General features: G+C 46.0%; 1 protein-coding gene across 6 annotated transcripts in view; it reads right to left on the bottom strand.

Annotated features, from left to right (window-relative positions):
* The window catches only part of IL6R (interleukin 6 receptor), a 271,403-nt gene that overhangs the window by 226,219 nt on the left and 23,190 nt on the right, over window positions 1-21,994 (bottom strand). For 5 of the 6 annotated variants that reach the window (XM_060201520.1, XM_060201516.1, XM_060201518.1 and 2 more), the window contains exons 4-7: window positions 19,499-19,680; window positions 19,243-19,409; window positions 18,879-19,023; window positions 1,907-1,953 (exon numbers count right to left, since the gene is read on the bottom strand). In XM_060201520.1, coding sequence (XP_060057503.1) covers window positions 1,907-1,953; window positions 18,879-19,023; window positions 19,243-19,409; window positions 19,499-19,680 — 541 coding nt within the window. The remainder of the gene's footprint in view (window positions 1-1,906; window positions 1,954-18,878; window positions 19,024-19,242; window positions 19,410-19,498; window positions 19,681-21,994) is intronic. The other variant, XM_060201517.1, reaches the window with a different exon arrangement.

Below are 21,994 nucleotides of genomic sequence, written 5' to 3'. Positions count from 1 at the left end.
TCTTATACTGGTCCTTGCACTTTGCACCACGTGCACTTAACCCGCTGTGCTACTACCTGACTCCCTCTTTTTAAATTATTATCCTTTTAAAAAAATTATTAGCTAGAGACAGCCAGAAATCGAGAGGGGAGGGGTGATAGAGAGGTAAGGAGACAGACACCTGCAATACTGTTTCACCACTCGCAAAGCCTTCCCCCTGCAGGTGGGAACTGGAGGCTCAAACTTGGGTCCTTGTGCACTGTAATATGTGCATTCAACAAGGTGCGCCACCACCCAGCCCCTGCACTATGTTTTTAAAAGATGAAGACAGGAAGGGCCAGGCTCTGATGCACAGAGTAAAGCACATGTTACTATGTGCAAGGACCCAGGTTCAGGTGGCCCCTAGGCCCTATGTGCAGCCAGGAAGCTTTACAAGTAGGGGCTTTATCTCCCTCACCCTTCTCAATTTCTCTCTGTCCTATCAAATAAAAAATAAAGGGGAGGAGAGAAAAAGGGAGAAAAATTTGCTATAAGGAATAGTGGATTCATCAGGCAGTCATCAAGCTCCAGTGATAACCTTAATAGCAATGAAAATAAGTAAGTGGGAGTCGGGCGGTAGCACAGCGGGTTAAGCGCATGTGGTGCAAAGTGCAAGGACCGGCATAAGGATCCAGGTTCAAGCCCCCGGCTCCCCACCTGCAGGGGAGTCGCCTCACAAGCGGTGAAGCAGGTCTGCAGGTGTCTGCCTTTCTCTCCCCCTCTATTTTCCCCTCCTTTCTCCATTTCTCTCTGTCCTATCCAAAAGAACAACATCAATAACTACAACAATAAAACAACAAGGGCAACAAAAGGAAATAAAAAAATAAAATGTTTAAGAAAAAGAAAAGAAGTAAGAACAACAGTCAAGTAAAGTCACCCTCTTGCGACGTGGGGTGGGGACAGGAAATAAGATAGAAACAGAGAAGGAGAAAGAGAGAGACCATAGCCCTGAAGCTTCCTCCAGTGGGGTGGGGGCCAGTCATGGCAAAGGAGGTGAGCTATTTCAGTATCCTGACCCTTACACTACTGGGATTATCTGCAGTTCCATCTTGCCTCCCACCTGCCTGTGACCAAGCTTTCAGGCTGTGGTCCTCTAGGTCCATCACTGGCCGAAGTTGTAGGTCCCCCACTAGCCGAGAGAAGCCAGGGTTAGAACACCAGGGCTGATCTTCACTAAGGGATCAGAAGTGGATCTCTCTCGAGTGGAGAGGAGTGCTGTCTCCTCTTACAGATATAACCCTAGTGCAAGGCTGAATGAGATCCCAGATGCAAGCTGGCTCCGAGCCTCCCTCTGGGGGTACCAGCCAGTCCTCCATCTGTGCCAGCCCCCCATCCCCACCCCAGGAGCTCTCGCTCCACTCGTGGGCCCTGCCCTGGACATTCCTGTGTGGAATGTGGATACAAAGAAATCCCCCTCCTACTCCTTCCCCACGCAGCTTCACCCCTCTAAGAGTTGGGCTTTTGAGCTCAGTGTTCAGGGAATTAAGGGGCCCTGGGAGGAGAAGAGAAATTGGATTACTAAAGGATTTGTCAAGCAGCTTCAGAGGTAATCCTCTCTGCAATAATTCTGACACCACAGTCCCCATGGAAAGGACTCAGAGAGATGATTCAGACCTAGACTGAGCCAGGAGCCATGTCCGAATGGCTCAGACAGGAAACAGCAGTCCTGTGGGCTAGGTCTATATGACTCTGCAACCTGTGCCCTTCCAATGGCCCTGGCATGGGAGAATGACCATCACCCCACTTCACGGCAGCTTCAGATGGACGAGAAAGCTGTCTACAGCCACACTGTCAATAAGTGGCCCTGCTGAGGTTGGAACCCAGGCCTGTGTGGTGCCATGACCTGATTCTAACCATGTGAGGCCCTTTTCTGAGAACATGTGCTCACCTGTGTGGAGGGGGGCTCCCTAGTCACAGCTGGGGAGCTCCTGGGTTCTGTGGAGAGAAGGAAGGGTCATTAGTAATGATTTCTGGGCCAGGAGGCCCCACTGGTCAACTCCAGGGACAGCATATAGTCCATCACAATGTTATTTTAAAGAACACAATATTGGAGGCCCAGGAGGTGGTGTAGTAGATCAAAGTATTGGACTCTCAAGCATGAAGGCTTCGTTCCATGGCATGATACCTGTGCCGGTTTGTGTTCTCTCTCTCCTCCCCCTCCCTATCTCTATGTCTTTTAAAAATAATAGTAATACGTAAGGATCCCGGTTTGAGCCCTGGCTTCCCACCTGCAGGGGAGTCACTTCACAGGCGGTGAAGCAGATCAGCAGGTGTCTTTCTCTCCCCTTCTCTGTCTTCCTCTCCTCTCTCCATTTCTCTCTGTTCTATCCAACAACGACGGTATCAATAACAACAATAACTACAACAATAAAACAAGGGCAACAAAAGGGAATAAATAAGTATTTTTAAAAATAATAATAGCAATAAGGAGTTGGGCGGTAGCACAGCAGGTTAAGTGCACATGGTGCAGAGTGCTAGGACCAGCTTAAGGATCCCAGTTTGAGTTCCCAGCTCCCCACCTGCAGGGAGGGGAGTCGCTTCACAGGAGGTAAAGCAGGTCTCTCCCCCTCTGTCTTCCCCTCCTCTCTCCATTTCTCTCTGTCCTATCCAACAATGACAACATCAATGACAACAACAATAATGACTACATCAATAAAACAACAAGGGCAACAAAAGGGAATAAGTATTTAAAAAAAATTTTTTTAAATAATAGCAATCTTCTTCTTCTAGCGTTTGCCCTTCTTCCGTAGCCAGTCAACAGCGTCAGGTTGAGCCTGATGTAAAGTTTTGAGACCTCCTTTGAATCTGGAGAGGTGGCAGTCGTTGATTATGTGGGTCATAGTCTGTCTGTAGCCGCAGGGGCAGTTCGGGTCATCTCTGGCTCCCCAGCGATGGAACATAGCGGTGCACCGGCCATGGCCTGTTCGATACCGATTGAGGAGGGCCCAATCATAACGTGCTAGGTCAAAGCCGGGTTGACGCTTGCAGGGGTCTGTGATGAGGTGTTTGTTCTTTACCTCAGCTGACTGCCAACTCTGTTTCCAAGAGTCTGGAACAGAGAAGTTCAGTGTAGGCGTAGGGGACCAGATTGGATGACGAGACGTCAAGCGTTGGACAGGGTGGGCGAAGATATCCGCATATATTGGCAGGTCCGGTCGAGCGTAGACGTGGGAAATGAACTTAGATGATGCCGCATCCCTACGAATATCTGGCAGGGCGATGTTGCTAAGAACTGGCAGCCATGGAACCGGGGTGGAACGGATGGTTCCAGAAAGTATCCTCATGGAGGAATATAATTTGGAATCGACCAAGTGGACATGGGGGCTACGGAACCATACTGGGGCACAGTATTCTGCAGTGGAATAGCATAATGCCAGAGATAATGATGGTAGTGTGGAAGCGCTCGCGCCCCATGAGGAGCTGACCAGTCTTGTAATGATGTTATTCCTCGCGCCCACCTTTGCTGCAGTTTTTATGAGATGTTCGTGAAATGACAGGGTGCGATCGAGAGTAACGCCAAGATAGACTGGCTGGGCTTCATGCCAGATTCTCGTATCGTCGTCAAGCTGCACATTAAGCTCTCGCGAGGCCGAGGCATGGTGTAGATGGAAAACAGACGATACCGTTTTTGCAGTGCTAGGGATTAGTCGCCATTTTTTACAGTAATCAGATATCAGAGACATGTCTTTTGTGAGTGTTTCCTCGAGGATGTCAAACTTGGATGCCTGAGTTGCACAGCAGATGTCATCCCTTCTTCTAATAATAGCAATAATAATGAGGAGGAGGGGGCAGGGAAAGCAGCAAAAAAATGACTCCTATGCCTGAGACTCCAAAGGCCCCACGTTCAGTCCCCAGCACTGCCATAAGCCAGAGCTGAGCAATGCTCTGATAAAAATAAAAAATAGTGAACCAAGGCAGTAAAACTGCACATGCACAAGGTCCTGGCTCTCCTATTTCCTCAAAAAAGTTTTACCCTGAGGGGTACAACTCAAAAGATGAAGCACTATAGTATTCACAAGCATAATGCCCTAGGTTCAATCCCCAACATCCATAAAAGGAAAAAAAGTTTTAACAAAATGTTGAAGACGTAAAAGAACGCTGTGTAAAAAAAAAAAAAGAGCAAAAATTCATATAGCATGATCCAAAGTCTGTCTTTTTTTCCTTTTTTTTTTATATAGAGACAAAAAGGGGGAGCGACCACAGCTTCCTTCAATGTGGTGCGGGCCAGCTTGAACCTGGGTCACACACATGGCAAAGCAGCGCACTATGTAAGCAGTGACCCAAGTTTCTAAAGCAATATATTTCTTTAAAGATTTTATTTATTTATTAATGAGAAAGAAGGAGAGAGAGAAAGAACCAGACATCACTCCGGCATATGTGCTACCAGGGGTCAACTCAGGACCTCGTGCTTGAGAGTCCAGTGCTCTGTGTCACCTCCCGGACCACAGAGCAATATATTTCTACCAGTACTTATTGCACATTACATGATATACCATATTATATGCCCATATGTGGAGGGAGACATATCACCAGGTAGAACAAGCACTATTAAGACTTTATCTCCTTCAGTGTACCTTTGAGTGATAAAAAGAATCAACATGGTTGTTGGGGCAATAGCTCAACTGGTAGAGCACCATGCTTTTATTTATTTATATTATTAACTTATTTTTACCAGAGCACTGTTCAGCTTGGGCTTATGGTGGTGGAGGATATTGAACCTGGGACTTTGACAGTCTGTTTGCATAACCATTATGCTATCTACCCTCTGCCTGGAGCATGAAACTTCTATGCCTGAGGTTCCTGGTTCAGTGTACCAGAGTGGTTCTCTGACTTCTCTCTTCCTCTCCTCTCTGTCTCCAGTGAAATTTTTCCTCTAACATGCAATACATAAAGTATCATATTAAAAATAAATAAAAAGAATCATGACCCCTGAAGCGGCAGTGTGAATAAAGCACTGGACTCTCAAGAGTGAGGTCCCGAGTTCAAATCCCTGAAACACATGTGCCAAAGTGATGCTCTGCTTCTTCCTCTCTCCTTCTCTTTCACTAATTAATCAATTAATTAAAAATAAAATGTTTTAAAGAAGAGAATTATCATGAACACACGTTGCCTGAGAAGGGTATGGGCCCGCCCTCTCTCCAGGAATGGGGGTTTCTGCAGAAATTCCTCAGGGGACAAGGGACTGGGAGGGAGGTCACATGTCTGAGTGGTGGTACTGGTGCTGGGCCAAGTTCATATTAAGTGCAGGCCCGAGGGACCAAGGGCTGAGCTGTGTGATAGGCAGTGGGTGAAACGATACATTCTGAAATGCTTTCTTCTGAGCTCACTGTTTTTCCATCAAGAAGTTAAAAATACCACAAACAGTTTTCATGAAGATGGCAAGCCTTCCAGAGCCAAAAGAAAAATAAACAGCGGGTAGAAGGAAGGAAAAGGGGGGGGGGGGGCGGCGCACACTCGAATCTTACCAGAAGGCACACAGGAGCACATCCACCTTCCCCACTGCACAGAAAGTGAGAGCCACCAGCCCAAGAAAACCAGCCCCAAGCCACCCTGAAATAGAGATACACAGTCTTCTGCTGTGCCTCCCTGCTTCCCTCCTAGCCAGCAAGAGGGTTAGACTCACAGCAAGAAGAGGCTAAAGGGTAGACAGAGGGTAGGGGGCACCAGAATGAAAACTGAAACCAACACTAAGTAGGAGACATGTCTGGTCATTCAACCCAGTGCTCTCCCAATCAGCCATGGTCAAACACTGTATCTGGTCTTCTAGGGTTTCCATTCTAGATTTGTGGCCTCAGTCTTAGGGGTGGGACCCAGACATGAGGCTTTTGAAAAGGTTACCCAAACCCAGAGAGATGTTTCAGAGGTTTTTAAAATAATAAATGTCTGAGGGCATTTATTATCTGTAGGGTGTTGGTGCACCTGGTTGACCACACATATATTACAATGTGCATGGACCCAAGTTCAAGCCCCCAGTCCCCACTTGCAGGGGGAAAGCTTTGCAAGTGGTGAAGCAATGCTGCATGTGTCTCTCTCCCTCTCTACCTTCCCCCCTTCTTCTCTATTTCTGGCTCACACACTCACCACCCCCCTTTTCTTTTCATTTTTACCAGAGCACTACTCAGCTCTAGCTTGTGTTGGTGTGGGGGATTGAACCTGGGATTTTGGAGCCTCAGGCACAAAAGTCTCTTTGCATAACCATTATGCTATCTACCCCCACATCTGGCTCTCTAGCCAATAAACAAATAAAAATAATAAAGAAATTTAAAAATAAATGAAATCAGAAATATCCCTAGTTCAAGGATGGATTGGCGTTTGGTGGAACCCCTAGAGAAAAAGAAGGAGGCCTTCATACCAGACTCATTACTTCAGTCAAACACTTACCCTTGCTGACCTCGTTTCTTCATTTCTAAACAAGGGAGAAGGGGGTGGCTTCATCCTACAAATATCCTCTGAGATCACACACTGAGGAGACCTCTAGCACAGTCATATTTCTTTAAAGCCTGACACCCCATGGCCAGGGAGAAAGCTCAGTGTTAGATCACAGGATCACTGCATCCCTAAAGCTCCAGAGGTCCCAGGTTGAGCCCCACCAGCACCACAAGCCAGAGCTGTGCAGTGCTCTGATATCTTTACCTCTCATAAAATAAAAAAATATGGGGGTTGGGCAGTAGTGCAGAGGGTTAAGTGCACATGGTGCAAAGCATAATGACCAGCGTAAGGATCCTGGTTCCCCACCTGCAGGGGGGTCGCCTCAAGCGGTGAAGCAGGTCTGCAGGTGTCTATCCTTCTCTCCCATCTCTGTCTTCTCCTCCTCTCTTGATTTTTCTCTGTCCTATCCAAAAACAGTGACATCAATAACAACAATAATAATAACTACAACAATGTTAAAACAAGGACAACAAAAGGGAAAATAGATATTAATAAATAAATAAATAAATACAAAAAAAGCTCTAACCCTCCCTTCCCCAACAACAAAAGCCTTTTAAAAGGTAATTGAGGGGACATGCAGTAGTGCAGAGGGTTAAACGCAAATGGTGCAAAGTGCAAGGACCCGCACAAGCATCCTGGTTCGAGCCCCCAGCTCCCCACCTGCAGGAGAGTTGCTTCACAAGCGGTGAAGCAGGTCTGCAGGTATCTGTCTTTCTCTCCCCCTTTTTGTCTTCCCCTCTTCTCTCCATTTTTCTCTGTCCTATCCAACAACAATGACAGCAACAACAATAATAACAAGAACAACGACAAACAACAAGGGCAACAAAAAGGAAAAAATAGCCTCCAGGAGCAGTGGATTCACACTGAGCACCAAGCAATAACCCCGGAGACCAAAAAATTAATTAATCAATTAATTAAATAAATAAAAGGTAATTGATCAGGACTGGGGAAACAGTATAGTGGTTATTCAAAGGACTTTAACGGCTGAGGCTCTGAGGTACCAGGTTCAGTCTCAAGCACCACCATAAGCCAGAGCTGAGAAGTGCTCTGGTCTCTTTCTCTCTGTATAAAATATATAACTGACTCCATTCTCATAATTAAGCAGGATATGACATATAGCCCAATTAATTAATTTATAGCCCACTTAATGATAATGTGTTATATATTTGAAAGTAATTAAGACAGTGGGTTTTTAGAATTTTATTTATTTTCCCCAGAGCATTGCTCGACTCTGATTTATCGTGGTACTGGGGATTAAACCTGGGACCGTTGTTGCCTCAGGCATGAATGCCTTTTTGCATAACGTTATTTATTTTTTTAAATCAGATCTCCTTACTGGCCTCCTCTAGCATGCCAGTCTTTTGTTTAACACATGGAATGATCTTAGAGCTAAAGAACAGATTTTTAAAAATATTTATTTATGAGAAAGATAGGAGGAGAGAGAAAGAACCAGACATCACTCTGGCACATGTGCTGCCGGGGATCAAACTCGGGACCTCATGCTTGAGAGTCCAAAGCTTTATCACTGCGCCACCTCCTGGACCACAAGAACAAATTTAAAAGTTCTCATCACAGGAGTCAGGCGGTAGCGCAGCAGGTTAAGCGCAGGTGGCACAAAGCGCAAGGACCAGCGTAAGGATCCCGGTTCGAGCCCCAGCTCCCCATCTGCAGGGGAGTCACTTCACAAGCTGTGAAGCAGGTCTACAAGTGTCTATCTTTCTCTCCCCTTCCTCTGTCTTCCCCATCACTCTCCATTTCTCTCTGTCCTATCCAACAACGACGACATCAATAACAACAATAATAACTACAAAAATAAATAAAACAAGGGTAACAAAAGGGAATAAATAAATGTTAAAAAAAAAAGAGTTCTCATCACAAGAAAAACATGTTGTAGCTATGTGAGATTATGGATGTTCAGCAGACTTAATGAGGTGACTATTTCCCAAAATATACAGATAATGAACTATGCTGTACAGTTGAGCAACTTCTGTTATGTCAATTATGTCTTAATACAACTGGGCAAGATTGGACAGAAAACAGAACTTTTCCTTTCAGGGCTGGGAAGATAGCATAATGGTTATATAAAATGATTTTCATGACTAAGGCACCAAATGTCCCATGTCTAATCCTCAACACCATCATAAACCAGAGCTGAGCTCTGCTCTGGTAAAAATGATAACCCATCCTTTCCTCCTTCCTTCTCCCCTCCCTTCCTTCCTATCCTTTTTCTTTTATTTTTTATATTTATTTATTTTTCCCTTTTGTTGCCCTTGTTTTTCATTGTTGTTGTAGTAATTATTGTTGTTATTGATGTCGTCATTGTTGGATAGGACAGAGAGAAAGAGGGGAAGACAGAGAGGGGGAGAGAAAGATAGACACCTGCAGACCTGCTTTACCACCTGTGAAGTGACTCCCCTGCAGGTGGGGTGCCTGGGGCTTGAACAGGCATCCTTGCGCTTTGCGCCACCCACTGCGCTACCGCCCAACTCTCCCTTCCTATCCTTTTAAGTAAAGACAAGAGTGAGAGACCACAGAACCAAAGTTTCCTCCAACGTGATGGGGGCTGGGCTGGATCCTGGGTCTCATACATGGCAAAGCAGTGCACTATTCAAGTGAGCTATTTTCTTCTGCTCCTGTAAGATATTTTTTTCCTAACCTCCCACCAAAATTTTTCTTTTTTTGAACTGGCAAGAGAACTCACATAGTATGATATATTGTCTATTATGATCAGTTAAGACATGTGTTTCTACATGGAACTAAGGGTAGAAGTACACAGAAGGAAAATAGGAGTAGGGTAAGAATTAAAAGGAAAAAAAGGAAATGAAAAAGAGGGCGGGGTAGATAGCATAATGGTTATACAAAGAGACTCTCATGCCTGAGGCTCTATAGTCCCAGGTTCAATTCCCCGCCCTGAGCCCCACCACCACCACCATAAGCCAGAGTTGAGCAGTGCTCTGGTAAAAAAAAAAAAAGGACAGGGGGAAAAATGGGGGAGGAGAAAAAGGAAGGCAGGGAGTGGCAGGGGGATGAGGAGACAAGGTGGCAGGGATAAGGCATAAAGCCAGACCCCTAGATGAATGACAGGAAGCAGAGACTAGCCTCTCATGCTCCAGCCCTCACAGTCTTCACACCTTCCCCCACAGCCTGTCACCCACCAGCCAGACAATGAACCACTGCAAACCACCTTGCCAGGAGCTGCCAGTCTGCTGAGAGAAAGAACCACCCTGCACCCCATCAAGGCCCCCACCCCAACAGGCATCTGTGAAGAGGTCTGCAGGCCTGAGTCAGATGGAACACACTCCCAGAAAGGGGATTCCACTGAGAAGTGACAAGTATTTGAGCCCAGGGAGGGAACAGCTTGGTTCCATGGCCAAGACAAAGGCACTGGGGAGTGACCTGGGAGCTAGTACAGTGGATGGAGAATTGGACTCTTAAGCATGAGATCCTGAGTTCCATCCCTGGCATCGCATATGCCAGAGTGATGCTCCCAGTCATCACATGGCAGCACCATGCACAGTACCAAGGGGGCTCTCTAGGAACCATGGAGCTGTATTATATGGTGTTTTCCCTTCCAGGTCTATCTCCCTGTCTCTTTCTAATGGAAAAATGGAAAAAATAAGGTCCACTGGGAGCAATGGAACCATGCAGGCATTAAACTCAGGAGGCAAAAAGAAGAGAAGGGGAAGAAGAGAAAGAGAAAAGGGGGAAAGAAGAAAGAAATATATATACAATAGAGTTGGGTAGTGGCACACACCTGGTAGAGTGTATGTGTTACCATGCACAAGGACAGGTTCAAGTCCCCAGTCCCCCACTACAGAGGGGAAGCTTTACAAGCATAAGAGTGACACAGGTGTCTCTCTTTCTCTCTCTTCTTCCCCTCTCTATTTCTCACTGTATTATAAAAAAAAATTACATACATATATTTAAGAAATAAAAAGTAAATATATATGCAATACAGCTGGGGAGACAGTATAGTGGTTATGCAGGTAACTTTTATGTTTGAGGGTCTTGAGGTCCCGGGTTCAATTCCGAGCACCACCATAAGTCAAAGCTGAGCAGTACTCTGGTTAAAATGAACAAATTATATATATATATATATATATATATATATATATATATATACACATACACACACACATATATATACATATATATGTATAAGAAAAGATACTCAATGTTATTGTTTTGAAAATGCAAATTAAGACCACAATGCTCAGTCACACCCATTGGCATGACTATTATTAGATACACAAAGAAAAAAACCAAGGATAAAAGGATCCTGTGCATTAGGCAAAATATAAAGGAACTGGAGCCTTGTGCATTGCTAGATAACAGTGGAGAATTTCCCTGAAAGCTTAAAAATAGTCATCATATGATAACACCAATTCCACTTCTGGGTACATACTCAAAATAATGAAAAACAGTGGGCTGGTTAAACAGGTCACTTTGGATAGCAGACTGCCTTGCCATATGCATGACCCAGGTTTGAGCCTAGCCCTCACTGAGTTGGAAGAAGTGTCAGTGCTGTGGTCTCATTCAATCTCTCTCTGCCTGTCTCTATATAAATAAAAAAAATTGAAAGCAGAAACCAAAAAAGAGACGTGTCCACCTATGTTCAGAGCAGCATTGCCCATAATTGTCAAAAGGTGAACACACCCCTGCAGCCCTTCATAGGTGACTGGAGAAACAAAATGGGTGTCCAGCAGCACGCTGCTTGTTGATGCCCACACCTTCTGAGAAGTGTATCACCTGACTCTTTCCCCACTGTGCAGACAAATGACACAGAGTGCGATCACACAAACCCAAACAGAAGCATTGAGTCCCCACCTCCACTCTATGGGGGTGTGCCTTTAAGGGACCGCAGTCATGGATGTGGTCCCTTACAAAGCAGAACACTGTCAAGCAACACATGCTTGTACAGGGCAATGGAATTATTAGCCAGCATTCAAAAGGGAGATGCTGACACCTGTTACTAAAAGATTGACACCTGTTACTAAAAGAGTGATGACTCTCTAATGCCAATAGTGAGATGTCCCTGTCTTATAGAGACAAAAAGCAAGAGTGGCATTTTCTGGGTGCTGGGGGAGTAAAGGGGAGGGCAGGTAGGGGCAGAGAACACACAGCTTTGGTCTTCAATCAGGAAGAGATAGACCAGGAGCCCACACTGCAAAGCCACTGTCACAACACCCATTCTGAAAGCCTTCTGCAGGAATGGAGGAGGAGCGGAGAAAGTAGCAGAGATGGGGTGAGCCTGGACAGCTGAAACCACTAGCACTTTCTCCTTTTTATCTACAGGTATTTAATAAGTGGGTGTTTTGTTCTTTTTTTAATTACCTGGTTATTAAGGACAACTAATCTGGTTCAATCTTGTGGCTTGGTTAAAGGGGACTTGGCACTGCAGCAGGCTTGGAAGGTCTCCTACAAGATGAGCACTAGGAACAGTGTAGTGGGCGAAGCAGCCCTGGAGGTAGTGTAGTGAATAAAGTGTTCAGATCTCAAGCATGGGTTCAGTCTCCAGCAGCACATGTGCCAGAGTAATGCTCTGGTTCTCTCTCCTCTCTTGCTCATGAATATATAGATCCTTAAAAAATAAATCAATTGGGGGTCGGGCGGTGGCGCAAAACACAAGGACCGGCGTACGGATCCCGGTTCGAGCCCCCGGCTCCCCACCTGCTGGGAAGTCACTTCACAGGCGGTGAAGCAGGTCTGCAGGTGTCTATCTTTCTCTCCCCCTCTCTGTCTTCCCCTCCTCTCTCCATTTCTCTCTGTCCTATCCAACAACGAATAGCATCAACAATGGCAATAATAATGACCACAACAAGGCTACAACAACAAGGGCAACAGAAGGGGGAAAATAAGGCCTCCAGGAGGGGTGGATTCAAGGTGCAGGCACCGAGCCCAGCAATAACCCTGGAGGGAAATAAATAAATAAATCAGGAGGCCAGGTGGTATCACAGTGGGCTAAGCACACATGGCTTAAAGCACAAGGACTGGTGAAAGAATCCTAGTTTGAGCCCCCGGCTCCCCACCTGCAGGGGGGGTCGCTTCACAAATGGTGAAGCAGGTCTGCAGATGTCTGTCTTTCCCCCTCTGTCTTCCCCTCCTCTCTCCATTTCTCTCTGTCGTATCCAACAACAACATCAATAACAACAATAATAATAACCACAGCAACAACAAAAAACAACAAAGGGAAGAAAAAGAGGAAGAAATAGCCTCCAGGAGCAGTGGATTCATGGTGCAGGCACTGAGCCCCAACAATAACCCTGGAGGCAAAAAATTAAATATATAAATAAACAAACAAACAAATAAATAAATAAATCAGACGAGGAAAGAACTTAATAGTTCTGCAAAAGATTTTCATGCCTGTAGCACACTGGGTTAAGCACACATAGTGTGAAGCACAAGGACTCATACAAGGATCCCGGTTTCAGACCCTGGTTACCCACCTGCATGGGGGTTGCTTCAAAAGTGGTAAAGCTGGTCTTCAGGTGTCTCTCTTTCTCTCCCCCTTTCTGTTTTTCCCTCCTCTCTCAATTTCTCTCTGTACTATCCTATTTAAAAAATGGAAAAAAAATGGTCTCTAAGAGCAATAGATTCATAGTGCTGGCACCAAGCCCCAGTGATAATTCTGGAGGGGGAAAAAAAACTTTCATGCCTGAGATTCAGATCACAAGTTTAGTCCCCAGTTCTGTTGGGCCCAGGCAAGAATTAGTAAAGTCATGGGCCCCTTGGAATATACCTAAACTAGAGTTCCTAGCCTCTTACAATATGAAAACCCCAAATATCATCTCCTCTGTTCTTACCTTTAGGTTCCTGATTATTAAACAATTTGTTCCGCTTTATATCTTAATGCTCTCCAGCCACCATGCTGTAAATACTACCAGGATGCCATCCTAACCTCCCTGGGCAGACGACCTCACCAATGTGTCCTGAAAGCCCACCTCCCCAGAGCCCAGCCCTACTAGGGAAAGAGAGACAGGCTGGGAGTATGGATCAACCTGCCAACGCATATGTCCAGTGGAGAAAGAACTAGAGAAGCCAGACCTCCCACCTTCTGTGCCCCATAAATATCTTTAGTCCATACTCTCAGAGGGATAAAGAATAGGGAACCTTTCAAAGGAGGGGACAGGATATGGAACTCTGGTGGTGGGAACTGTATGGAATTGTACCCCCCTTATCCCACAACCTTGTTGATCATTACTAAATCACTAATAAAATATATATTTTTAAAAATTCCCAACATTGCCATAAACCAGAGCTGAGCAGTGCTGATATAAACAAACAAACAAACAAACAGACAGGTAGCAAGCCCCCCAGGCCTGGAAGTATTGTGCAGAGACTGGGGGCCACTCTCTGGATTATTATCCTGGAGATCCCTGCATTGTCCCAGGCCTATCATGTCCTAAGCTTTCACAGAAAGGGATCAAAAGCGCACATGGCACGAAGCGCAAGGACCAGGCATAAGGATGCCAGTTCGAACCCCTGGCTCCCCACCTGCAGGGGAGTCACTTCACAAGTGGTGAAGCAGGTCTGTAGGTGTCTTTCTCTCCCCCTCTCTGTCTTCCCCTCCTCTATTTCTCTCTGTCCTATCCAACAATGACGATAACAATAACAACAATAACTACAACAGTAAAACAAGGGCAACAAAAGGGAATAAATAAGTAAATAAATATTTTTTAAAAAAGGGATCAAAAGGTCACTCGGATACTGTACTGCTCTGTCATGCGCTCAACCCCAGTTGGAACCCATCCCCCACCACAATGGCAGAAGCTTTGGTGCTGTGGTCTCTGTCTCTATCAAATAAATAAATAATATCTTGAGCAATTTTCTTGAAAAAGAAAACCCCAGTCATAGGACTAGTTTTTGGTTAAGAAGAGCCCCAGTAGCCACTAGAAACAGAAAGTAGGGTAGCTTCCTCCAGAAAGCAGTCCTGGAAGTGGGAAGGGGAAGGGTGGGGCACAGCACACTGATGTGATTACAAACCTCCTGGCTCCTCCACCACAGGCACACACACACTAATATGATTTAAAAAATAAAGAAGTAAAAGTTAAAAAAAAAACACCCCTAGATCAGGTGGTGCACATAGGAGAGTGCACACATACCATGCGCAAAGACCCAGTCTCCAGCCCCAGTCCACACCTGCTGAGGAGAATTTTCACAAGCAGCAGAAGAGTGCTGCAGGTAAGTTTTGCTTTCTCTCTCCTTCTCTTTCTCCCCTCCCCTCCTAATCTCTATGTCTGCTTAAATAAATAAATAAGTAAAAATGGCTTCTGGGAGCAGTGAATTCATCTTACAAGCACCGAGGTCCAGCAATAACCGCTGGTGACAGTAAAAACAATTTTTTTAAAAAATCCTTATGGGTTAAAATAAAAAGTAACAACATGAATCACGCACCTATACCTAGAAAAGGAAAAACACTAGGATGTTCTTATTGGTTGTCTCTGGGTGCTAAGATGCTTGTGATAAGTATTATCATCTTCATATTTGTCTGGAACTCTTCATGTTCTGCAACAAACATGCTTATTTTAGGAATTCCACCCCAAAGGCACATTTTTCCCTTTTTTATTTCTTTGGCAAGCATGCCTGCATGATTCCACTGCTCTTGATGGATTCCTCCCCCCCTCCAGATAGAGAGGGAAAAGAAGAGACACCACAGCATGGCTTCACTACTGAAGAAGCTTCCTCTGTGCATGGTGCTCCGATGTGGTGTCTGAGAGTTTTGAATCCAGGTCCTCCTGCATGGTAAAGTTCATTCTACTGGGTGAGCCACCTCCCAAACCCCGACCCCTTCCCCATCACACTTTTTAAAGTAAAAAGTGGGCAATAGGGCTGGAGACAGCATAATGCTTATGCAAAGAGACTATCATTCCCAAGAGTCATAAACTCTGGCCTCTCTCATTAAAATAAAACAAATAGCAAGTCGGGTGGTAGCGCACGTGGCACAAAACACAAGGACCGGCGTGAGGATCCGGGTTTGAGACCCTGGCTCCCCACCTATAGGGGAGTCACTTCACAGGTAGTGAAGCAGGTCTGCAGGTGTCTATCTTTCTCTCCCCCTCTCTGTTTTCCCCTCCTCTTTCCATTTCTCTCTGTCCTATCCAACAACTACGATATCAACAACAATAAAAACAAGGGCAACAAAAAGGAAATAAATAAATACATATAAAAAACAAATAGAATACATTTATAAAAAATAAAAAGTTCCCCCACACCTATGGACATCTAATTTTTGACAAAGGGGCTCAGACTATTCAATGGGGAAAGCAGAGTCTCTTCAACAAATGGTGTTGGAAACAATGGGTTGAAACATGCAGAAGAATGAAACTGAACCACTATATTTCACCAAATACAAAAGTAAATTCCAAGTGGATCAAGGACTTGGATGTTAGACCAGAAACTATCAGATACTTAGAGGAAAATATTGGCAGAACTCTTTTCCAAATAAATTTTAAAGACATCTTCAATGAAATGAATCCAATTACAAAGAAGACTAAGGCAAGTATAAACCTATGGGACTACATCAAATTAAAAAGCTTCTTCACAGCAAAAGAAACCACTACCCAAACCAAGAGACCCCTCACAGAATGGGAGATCTTTACATGCCATACATCAGACATGAGTTTAATAACCAACATACATAAAGAGCTTGCCAAACTCAACAACAAGACAACAAATAACCCCATCCAAAAATGGGGGGAGGACACGGACAGAATAGTCACCACAGAAGAGATCCAGAAGGTCGAGAAACACATGAAAAAATGCTCCAAATCTCTGATTGTCAGAGAAATGCAAATAAAGACAACAACGAGATACCACTTCACTCCTGTGAGAATGTCATGCATCAGAAAAGGTAACAGCAGCAAATGCTGGAGAGGGTGTGGGGTCAAAGGAACCCTCCTACACTGCTGGTGGGAATGTCAATTGGTCCAACCTCTATGGAGGTTGTCTGGAGAACTCTCAGAAGGCTAGACATGGACCTACCCTATGATCCTGCAATTCCTCTCCTGGGGACATATCCTAAGGAACCCAACACACCCATCCAAAAAGATCTGTGTACACATATGTTCTTGGCAGCACAATTTTTAATAGCCAAAACCTGGAAGCAACCCAGGTGTCCAACAACAGATGAGTGGCTGAGCAAGTTGTGGTCTATATACACAATGGAATACTACTCAGCTGTAAAAAATGGTGACTTCACCGTTTTCAGCCGATCTTGGATGGACCTTGAAAAAATCATGTTGACTGAAATAAGTCAGAAACAGAAGGATGAATATAGGATGATCTCACTCTGAGGCAGAAGTTGAAAAACAAGATCAGAAAAGAAAACAGAAGTAGAACCTGAAATGTAATGGCATATCACATCAAAGTAAAAGACTCTGGGGTGGGTGGGTGGGAAGAATACAGGTCCAAGGATTCAGAGGACCTAGCGGGCATTGTATTGTTATATGGGAAACTGGGGAATATTGTGCATGTACAAACTATTGTACTTACTGTTGAATGTAAAACATTAATTCCCCAATAAAAAATAAATAATAATAAATAAATAAATAAAAGAATAGGAAAGCTATTGGGGAGGGGATGGGTTACAGAATTCTGGTGGTGGGAATTGTGTGGAGTTGTACCCCTCTTATCCTATGTTTTTGTCAATATTTCCTTTTTATAAATAAAAAATAATTTAAAAATAAGTAAATAAAAAAAGTGGGTGGCAGAGGTCAAGCTCACCAAGTAAGGTACCTGCCTTGTTCTGTTCAAAGCCCAGGTTCAAGCTCAGGCACCACATAGGTGGTATGGCTTAGTACTCTACTGTCTCTCCTCTCACTGTCTTTTGCTCCCTGTTCCCTTTTGACCTGGAAGTGATGAAATCATTCATGGGTGAGACAGCAGCTCCAACCATCACCACCACCACCACCCACACAAAGAACAACTTTAAGTAAAAAGTATTAGTAACTATAACCTTCTCTTTAGTCTGGGTTAGCACAGTGGGCGGTGAGAGGCCAGAGGAGGACAAGGCCCTGTTCACCCACCTGCCCACAGTGACATCAAACTTGAGAGTGAGATCACTTCCAATCTCACAGGCCTAAGGCAACTATCTGAATGACTGGCATAAGGCCAATCCAGGAATGCCCAGCTCACTTGTTTTCAAAATCCTTTTTCTTTTCTTTTTCAACAGAGCACTGTTCACTCTGGCTGGTAGTGGATTGAAGCCAGAACGTGGGAGCCTCAGGCGTGAGTCTTCTTGCATCGCCAATACGCTATCTCCTTAGCCCTATTTATTTGTCCCTTTTATTTATTATTTTTTCATTCATTTATTTATTTACTGCCTCCAGGGTTATTGCTGGAGCTCAGTACCTGCACTATGAATCCACTGCTCCTGGTGGTCCTTTTTATTTTTTCTATTGTTGCTGTTTATTGTTGTTGCTATTGTTGGATAGGACAGAGAAAAATTGAAAGAGGGGAAGACACGGGGGCAGTGGAGCTATACACCTGCAGACCTGCTACACCTCTTGCGAAGTGACCTCCCCCCCTCCCCCGCAGGTGGGGAACTGAAGGCTCAAACTGTGATCCTCGTGCCAGTCCACACGGTGTGCTACTGTCCAGTCCCCTATTCATTTATTTATTTTTAATGAATGAGAGATACAAAAAGAAACAGAAAGACCACAGCACTGTTGAGCTTTGCTTGATGGTGATTCAAGGGACTGAACTTGGGCATTAGAGCCTGAGGTAGGAGAATCTTTTTGCATCACTGCTATGCTGTCTCTCCTGCCCTCCAGAGCCCCTTGTCCCCTTTTTTTCAGGGCTTTGAGACCATGGATGGTTTCCGCTTTCCCATGAGCTCAGGGCTCACTTGTTACTAAGTAGTAGCTGACTGATACAGTTTTTCTTGCGATTGGATTTGAATCGGTAAAGATGTTAGCAAAAACTTAAATGGAAGAGAGTTATGCCTATGTTTTCCTCTAAGTATTTGATGGTTTCTAGCACAACTTCTAAATCTTTAATCCATTTGGAACTAATTTTTGTATATGTAACATGGTGGTTCAGTTTCATCCTTCTGCATGTTTCAACCTAATTTCCCCAACACCACTGCTGAAGAAGGCTCTCCTTTTTTCCATTTGATATTTTGGGCTCCTTTGTCAAAAACTAGCGATCAGGGGGGTTGGGTGGGACACACCTGTTTGAACTCACATGCTACAATGCACAAGGAACCAGCATCAAGCCCCTGGTCCCCACCTGCAGAAGGGGAGGCATCTCAAATGGTGAAGCAATGCTGCAGGCATCTGTCTGTCCCTATCTCCTGGGCTCCTCTCAATTTGTCTCTACCCAATAAATAAAACTAAACTAAGTAAATATTTAAAATAGACATAGTTAGTTGACTGTAGGTGTGGGAAACCAAAATTTTCTGACTGCGCTGGAAGCTGCCCCCCAATCCGCACCTGTCCACGGGGTGCCCATGACCTCCTGGCTCCACTCGCTCCAGCGGCCATTGCCGAACTCCTCCTGCGCGCGCAGCTGCACCACGTGCCTCAAGCCGCTCCAGGCGTCGGGGATCTCGTAGTGGTGCTGAGACTCCTGGAGGGTCTGCGGGCGGGCAGGGCGGGGTCTGCCGGTGTACAGGGTGCCCCACCCACCTGTCGGCTGCTCTCTCTGTGCCCTGAGCACCCAGCCCAATACACTGGCTCGCGGCCAGCCGCCACTTCGTCCAGGGTCGCTGTCACCCAGCCTCACGACCCCCGGGTCCCTTCTCCGGCCCTGTACCCACTTCAGTCCTCCCGCCTCCAGGAGGCAGAGGGCTCTCACCACGGGCGGCAGGAAGTCCCTGGCGCGCTCGGCCCGGTAGCGGAGCTGGAAGCGCAGGCGGTAGTAGGTGGAGTTCCAGGATGGGGCGGGGCCCCAGCTGACGCGCAGGCGCCGTGGCTTCCCGGCCACTGCGCTCACCTCCACGTGGACGGGCGGGTCTGGCTGCACTGCGGGGAGCAGGCTCCTAGCACCCGGCTGGTGGAGGGGCGCCCCCAGCCACCCCCCAGGCTCCCGCCCCACAGGGGCGCTCACTCACAGATCTCCAACTCCCTGAAGCCCCAGGCCTGGCTGGACTTGCTGCCCACGCTGTTGGCCACGCAGGCAGACACGATGTAGAAACTGCTGTCAGCCTCCTGCACTGCCAGCTTGCAGGAGAAGGTCCCCGACGTGGCCGAGTACCAGCACGGCTCCCGGAAGTACTCCATGCTGGTCATAACACTATGTTGGGAGGTGGCCCTCGGTTTGAATCCCGAGTTCCACCCTTAGTAACTCCTGTGATTTCTGAGGGGATTAGTCACTGTCTCCAAGCCTCTTCCCTGCCCCCCTTCAAAAATAGGAATATTGGAAAGATAGGTCACCAGACCAGGTACCAGACCCAAGTTTGAGCCCCAAAACCACATAGGAAGGACTGAGGCACAAGAGGAAGCTCGGGTGTTGTGATGTCTCCTCCCTACCCCGCACCCACCTCCAGTCTGGATGCAAAGGTGGACTGGAGTATATAGCATAATTGTGATGTGTACGCCTGAGGCACCAAAGGTCCCAGGTTCAGTCCCCAGCACCACCATAAACCAGAGCTGAGCAGTGTTCTAGTAATAATAAAAGTGGGTTGGGAGTGGTAAAACTGCATGTTCAATACGTAGGCTACAAAAAGGGGGGGGGGAAGTGGGTGGAGGGGGGGGAATATTGTCAGCACCCAGTTAGTGAGGCAGTTGGAAGGAGTCCCTGGAAACAGCGTAAGACACCCAGCCTGGGGCAAGTGGGTCAGAGGTGCTGAGCCAAGGATGCTGGCAGGACTGTCCAGGCTGGAGGGGGTGTGCCTCCCATATATGAGCAGAGGAAGGTATTCTAGTGGTGAGTCAGGCTTTTCCCAGCTGGCTGGAAGCTGAGCCCACACTTATGTACACCTGTATAAGAGTGTCCCTAGGGGTGACAGCCCTGTGGGTTCCCAGAACCTCTCCCCCAGCCCCAGTACCACTCCAACGGTGAGGGGGTGAGCACAGTCTCTCTCCAGGAATCTGTGTTTCCCACTCCAGCAGTTTCAGGGCCTGGAGAGGCCTGCATATGTTCTGGGTCCCTTCTGAAGCTCTCAAAGTCACACCCCACCTTTCACACCCTTCACCCTCCTACCTCTCCTCTCTGGGGTTCACTGTGGGTGCTTCTCTAATGGAAAAAAAAAAAAAGAAAGAAAGAAAAGAAAGAAAATTAGAGTTGCCTGGTAGTCTAGTGGTTAGGATTTGGCACTCTCATCGCTGCAGCCCGGGTTTGATTCCTGGTCAGGGAAGTTGGACTTTCAAATTTCGCTTTGGGAGCTGGGCGGTTGCACAGCAGGTTAAGTGCACATGGCACAAAAGGACTTGCATAAGGATCCTGGTTCAAGCCCCCGGCTCCCCACCTGCAGGGGAGTCGCTTCACAAGTTGTGAAGCAAGTCTGCAGTTGTCTATCTTTCTCTCCCCCTCTCTGTCTTCCCCTCCTCTCTCAATTTCTCTCTGACCTATCCAACAACAACAACAGTAACAACAATGATAAACAACAAGGGCAACAAAAGGGAAAAAATTAAAATAAAGTTTCTTTAAAAAAAATTTTTTTTAAAGTATACCACCAAAGACAAAAGAAAGAAAGAAAGAAAATTAAAGGCACCTCAGGTCTAAAGTGATTGGGATCTCACCACTCTTGAGCCTATGTTTTCATTCAGACACACACACCTCACAAAGCACCTTCCCCCAGTGCCACAGCACCTCCTATGAGGGGCCAAGGCTCACACCTGGGCTGTGTGCATATGGCAAGGCACTAAGCAACTTTCTGTCCTAGAGGTGATTTTTAAAAATATTTATTTATTCCCTTTTGTTGTCCTTGTTTTATTGTTGTAGTTATTATTGTTGTTGTTCTTGGATAGGACAGAGAGAAATGGAGAGGGGAGGGGAAGACAGAGGGGGGAGACAAAGATAGACACCTGCAGACCTGCTTCACTGCTTGTGAAGCGACTCCCCTGCAGGTGGGGAGCTGGGGTCTTGAACCGGGATCCTTATGGCGGTCCTTGCGCTTTGCGCTACCTGTACTTAACCTGCTGCGCTACCACCCGACTCCCTAGAAGTGATTTTTTTTAAAGCTCACCTAGATATGGAAATGGAGGCTTACTTATTTATCTTGTATATATATATCCCCCAGAGCACTGCTCAGCTCTGGCTTATAGTGGTGCTGGGGATTAAACCTGGGACCGCAGAACCTTAGGCATGAAATCCTTTACATGAGCATTATGCCGTATCTCAGCTCTTGCTCTCTGTCTTTCTCTATAGGTGTGTGTGTGTGTGTGTGTGTGTGTGTGTGTGTGTGTGTGTGTGTGTAAGAGACCACAACACCAAAGCTTCTTTCATTGTGGTGAGGGCCAGGCTTGAACCTGGGTCACACACATGGCAAAGCCTCAGTGTTTCTGAACCTCAGTTTTTCCATCAATGAAAAGAAAAGAATGAAGCTAGACAGTGGTATACCCGATTAGATGAATATGTTACCATGCTCAAGGACCTTGGTTTACGC

The sequence above is a fragment of the Erinaceus europaeus genome, chromosome 11, assembly GCF_950295315.1.
Source record: "Erinaceus europaeus chromosome 11, mEriEur2.1, whole genome shotgun sequence".
Lineage (NCBI taxonomy): Eukaryota > Metazoa > Chordata > Mammalia > Eulipotyphla > Erinaceidae > Erinaceus > Erinaceus europaeus.
Note: the sequence above shows the minus strand (reverse complement) of the source record. Positions and strands in the feature narration are given on the sequence as shown.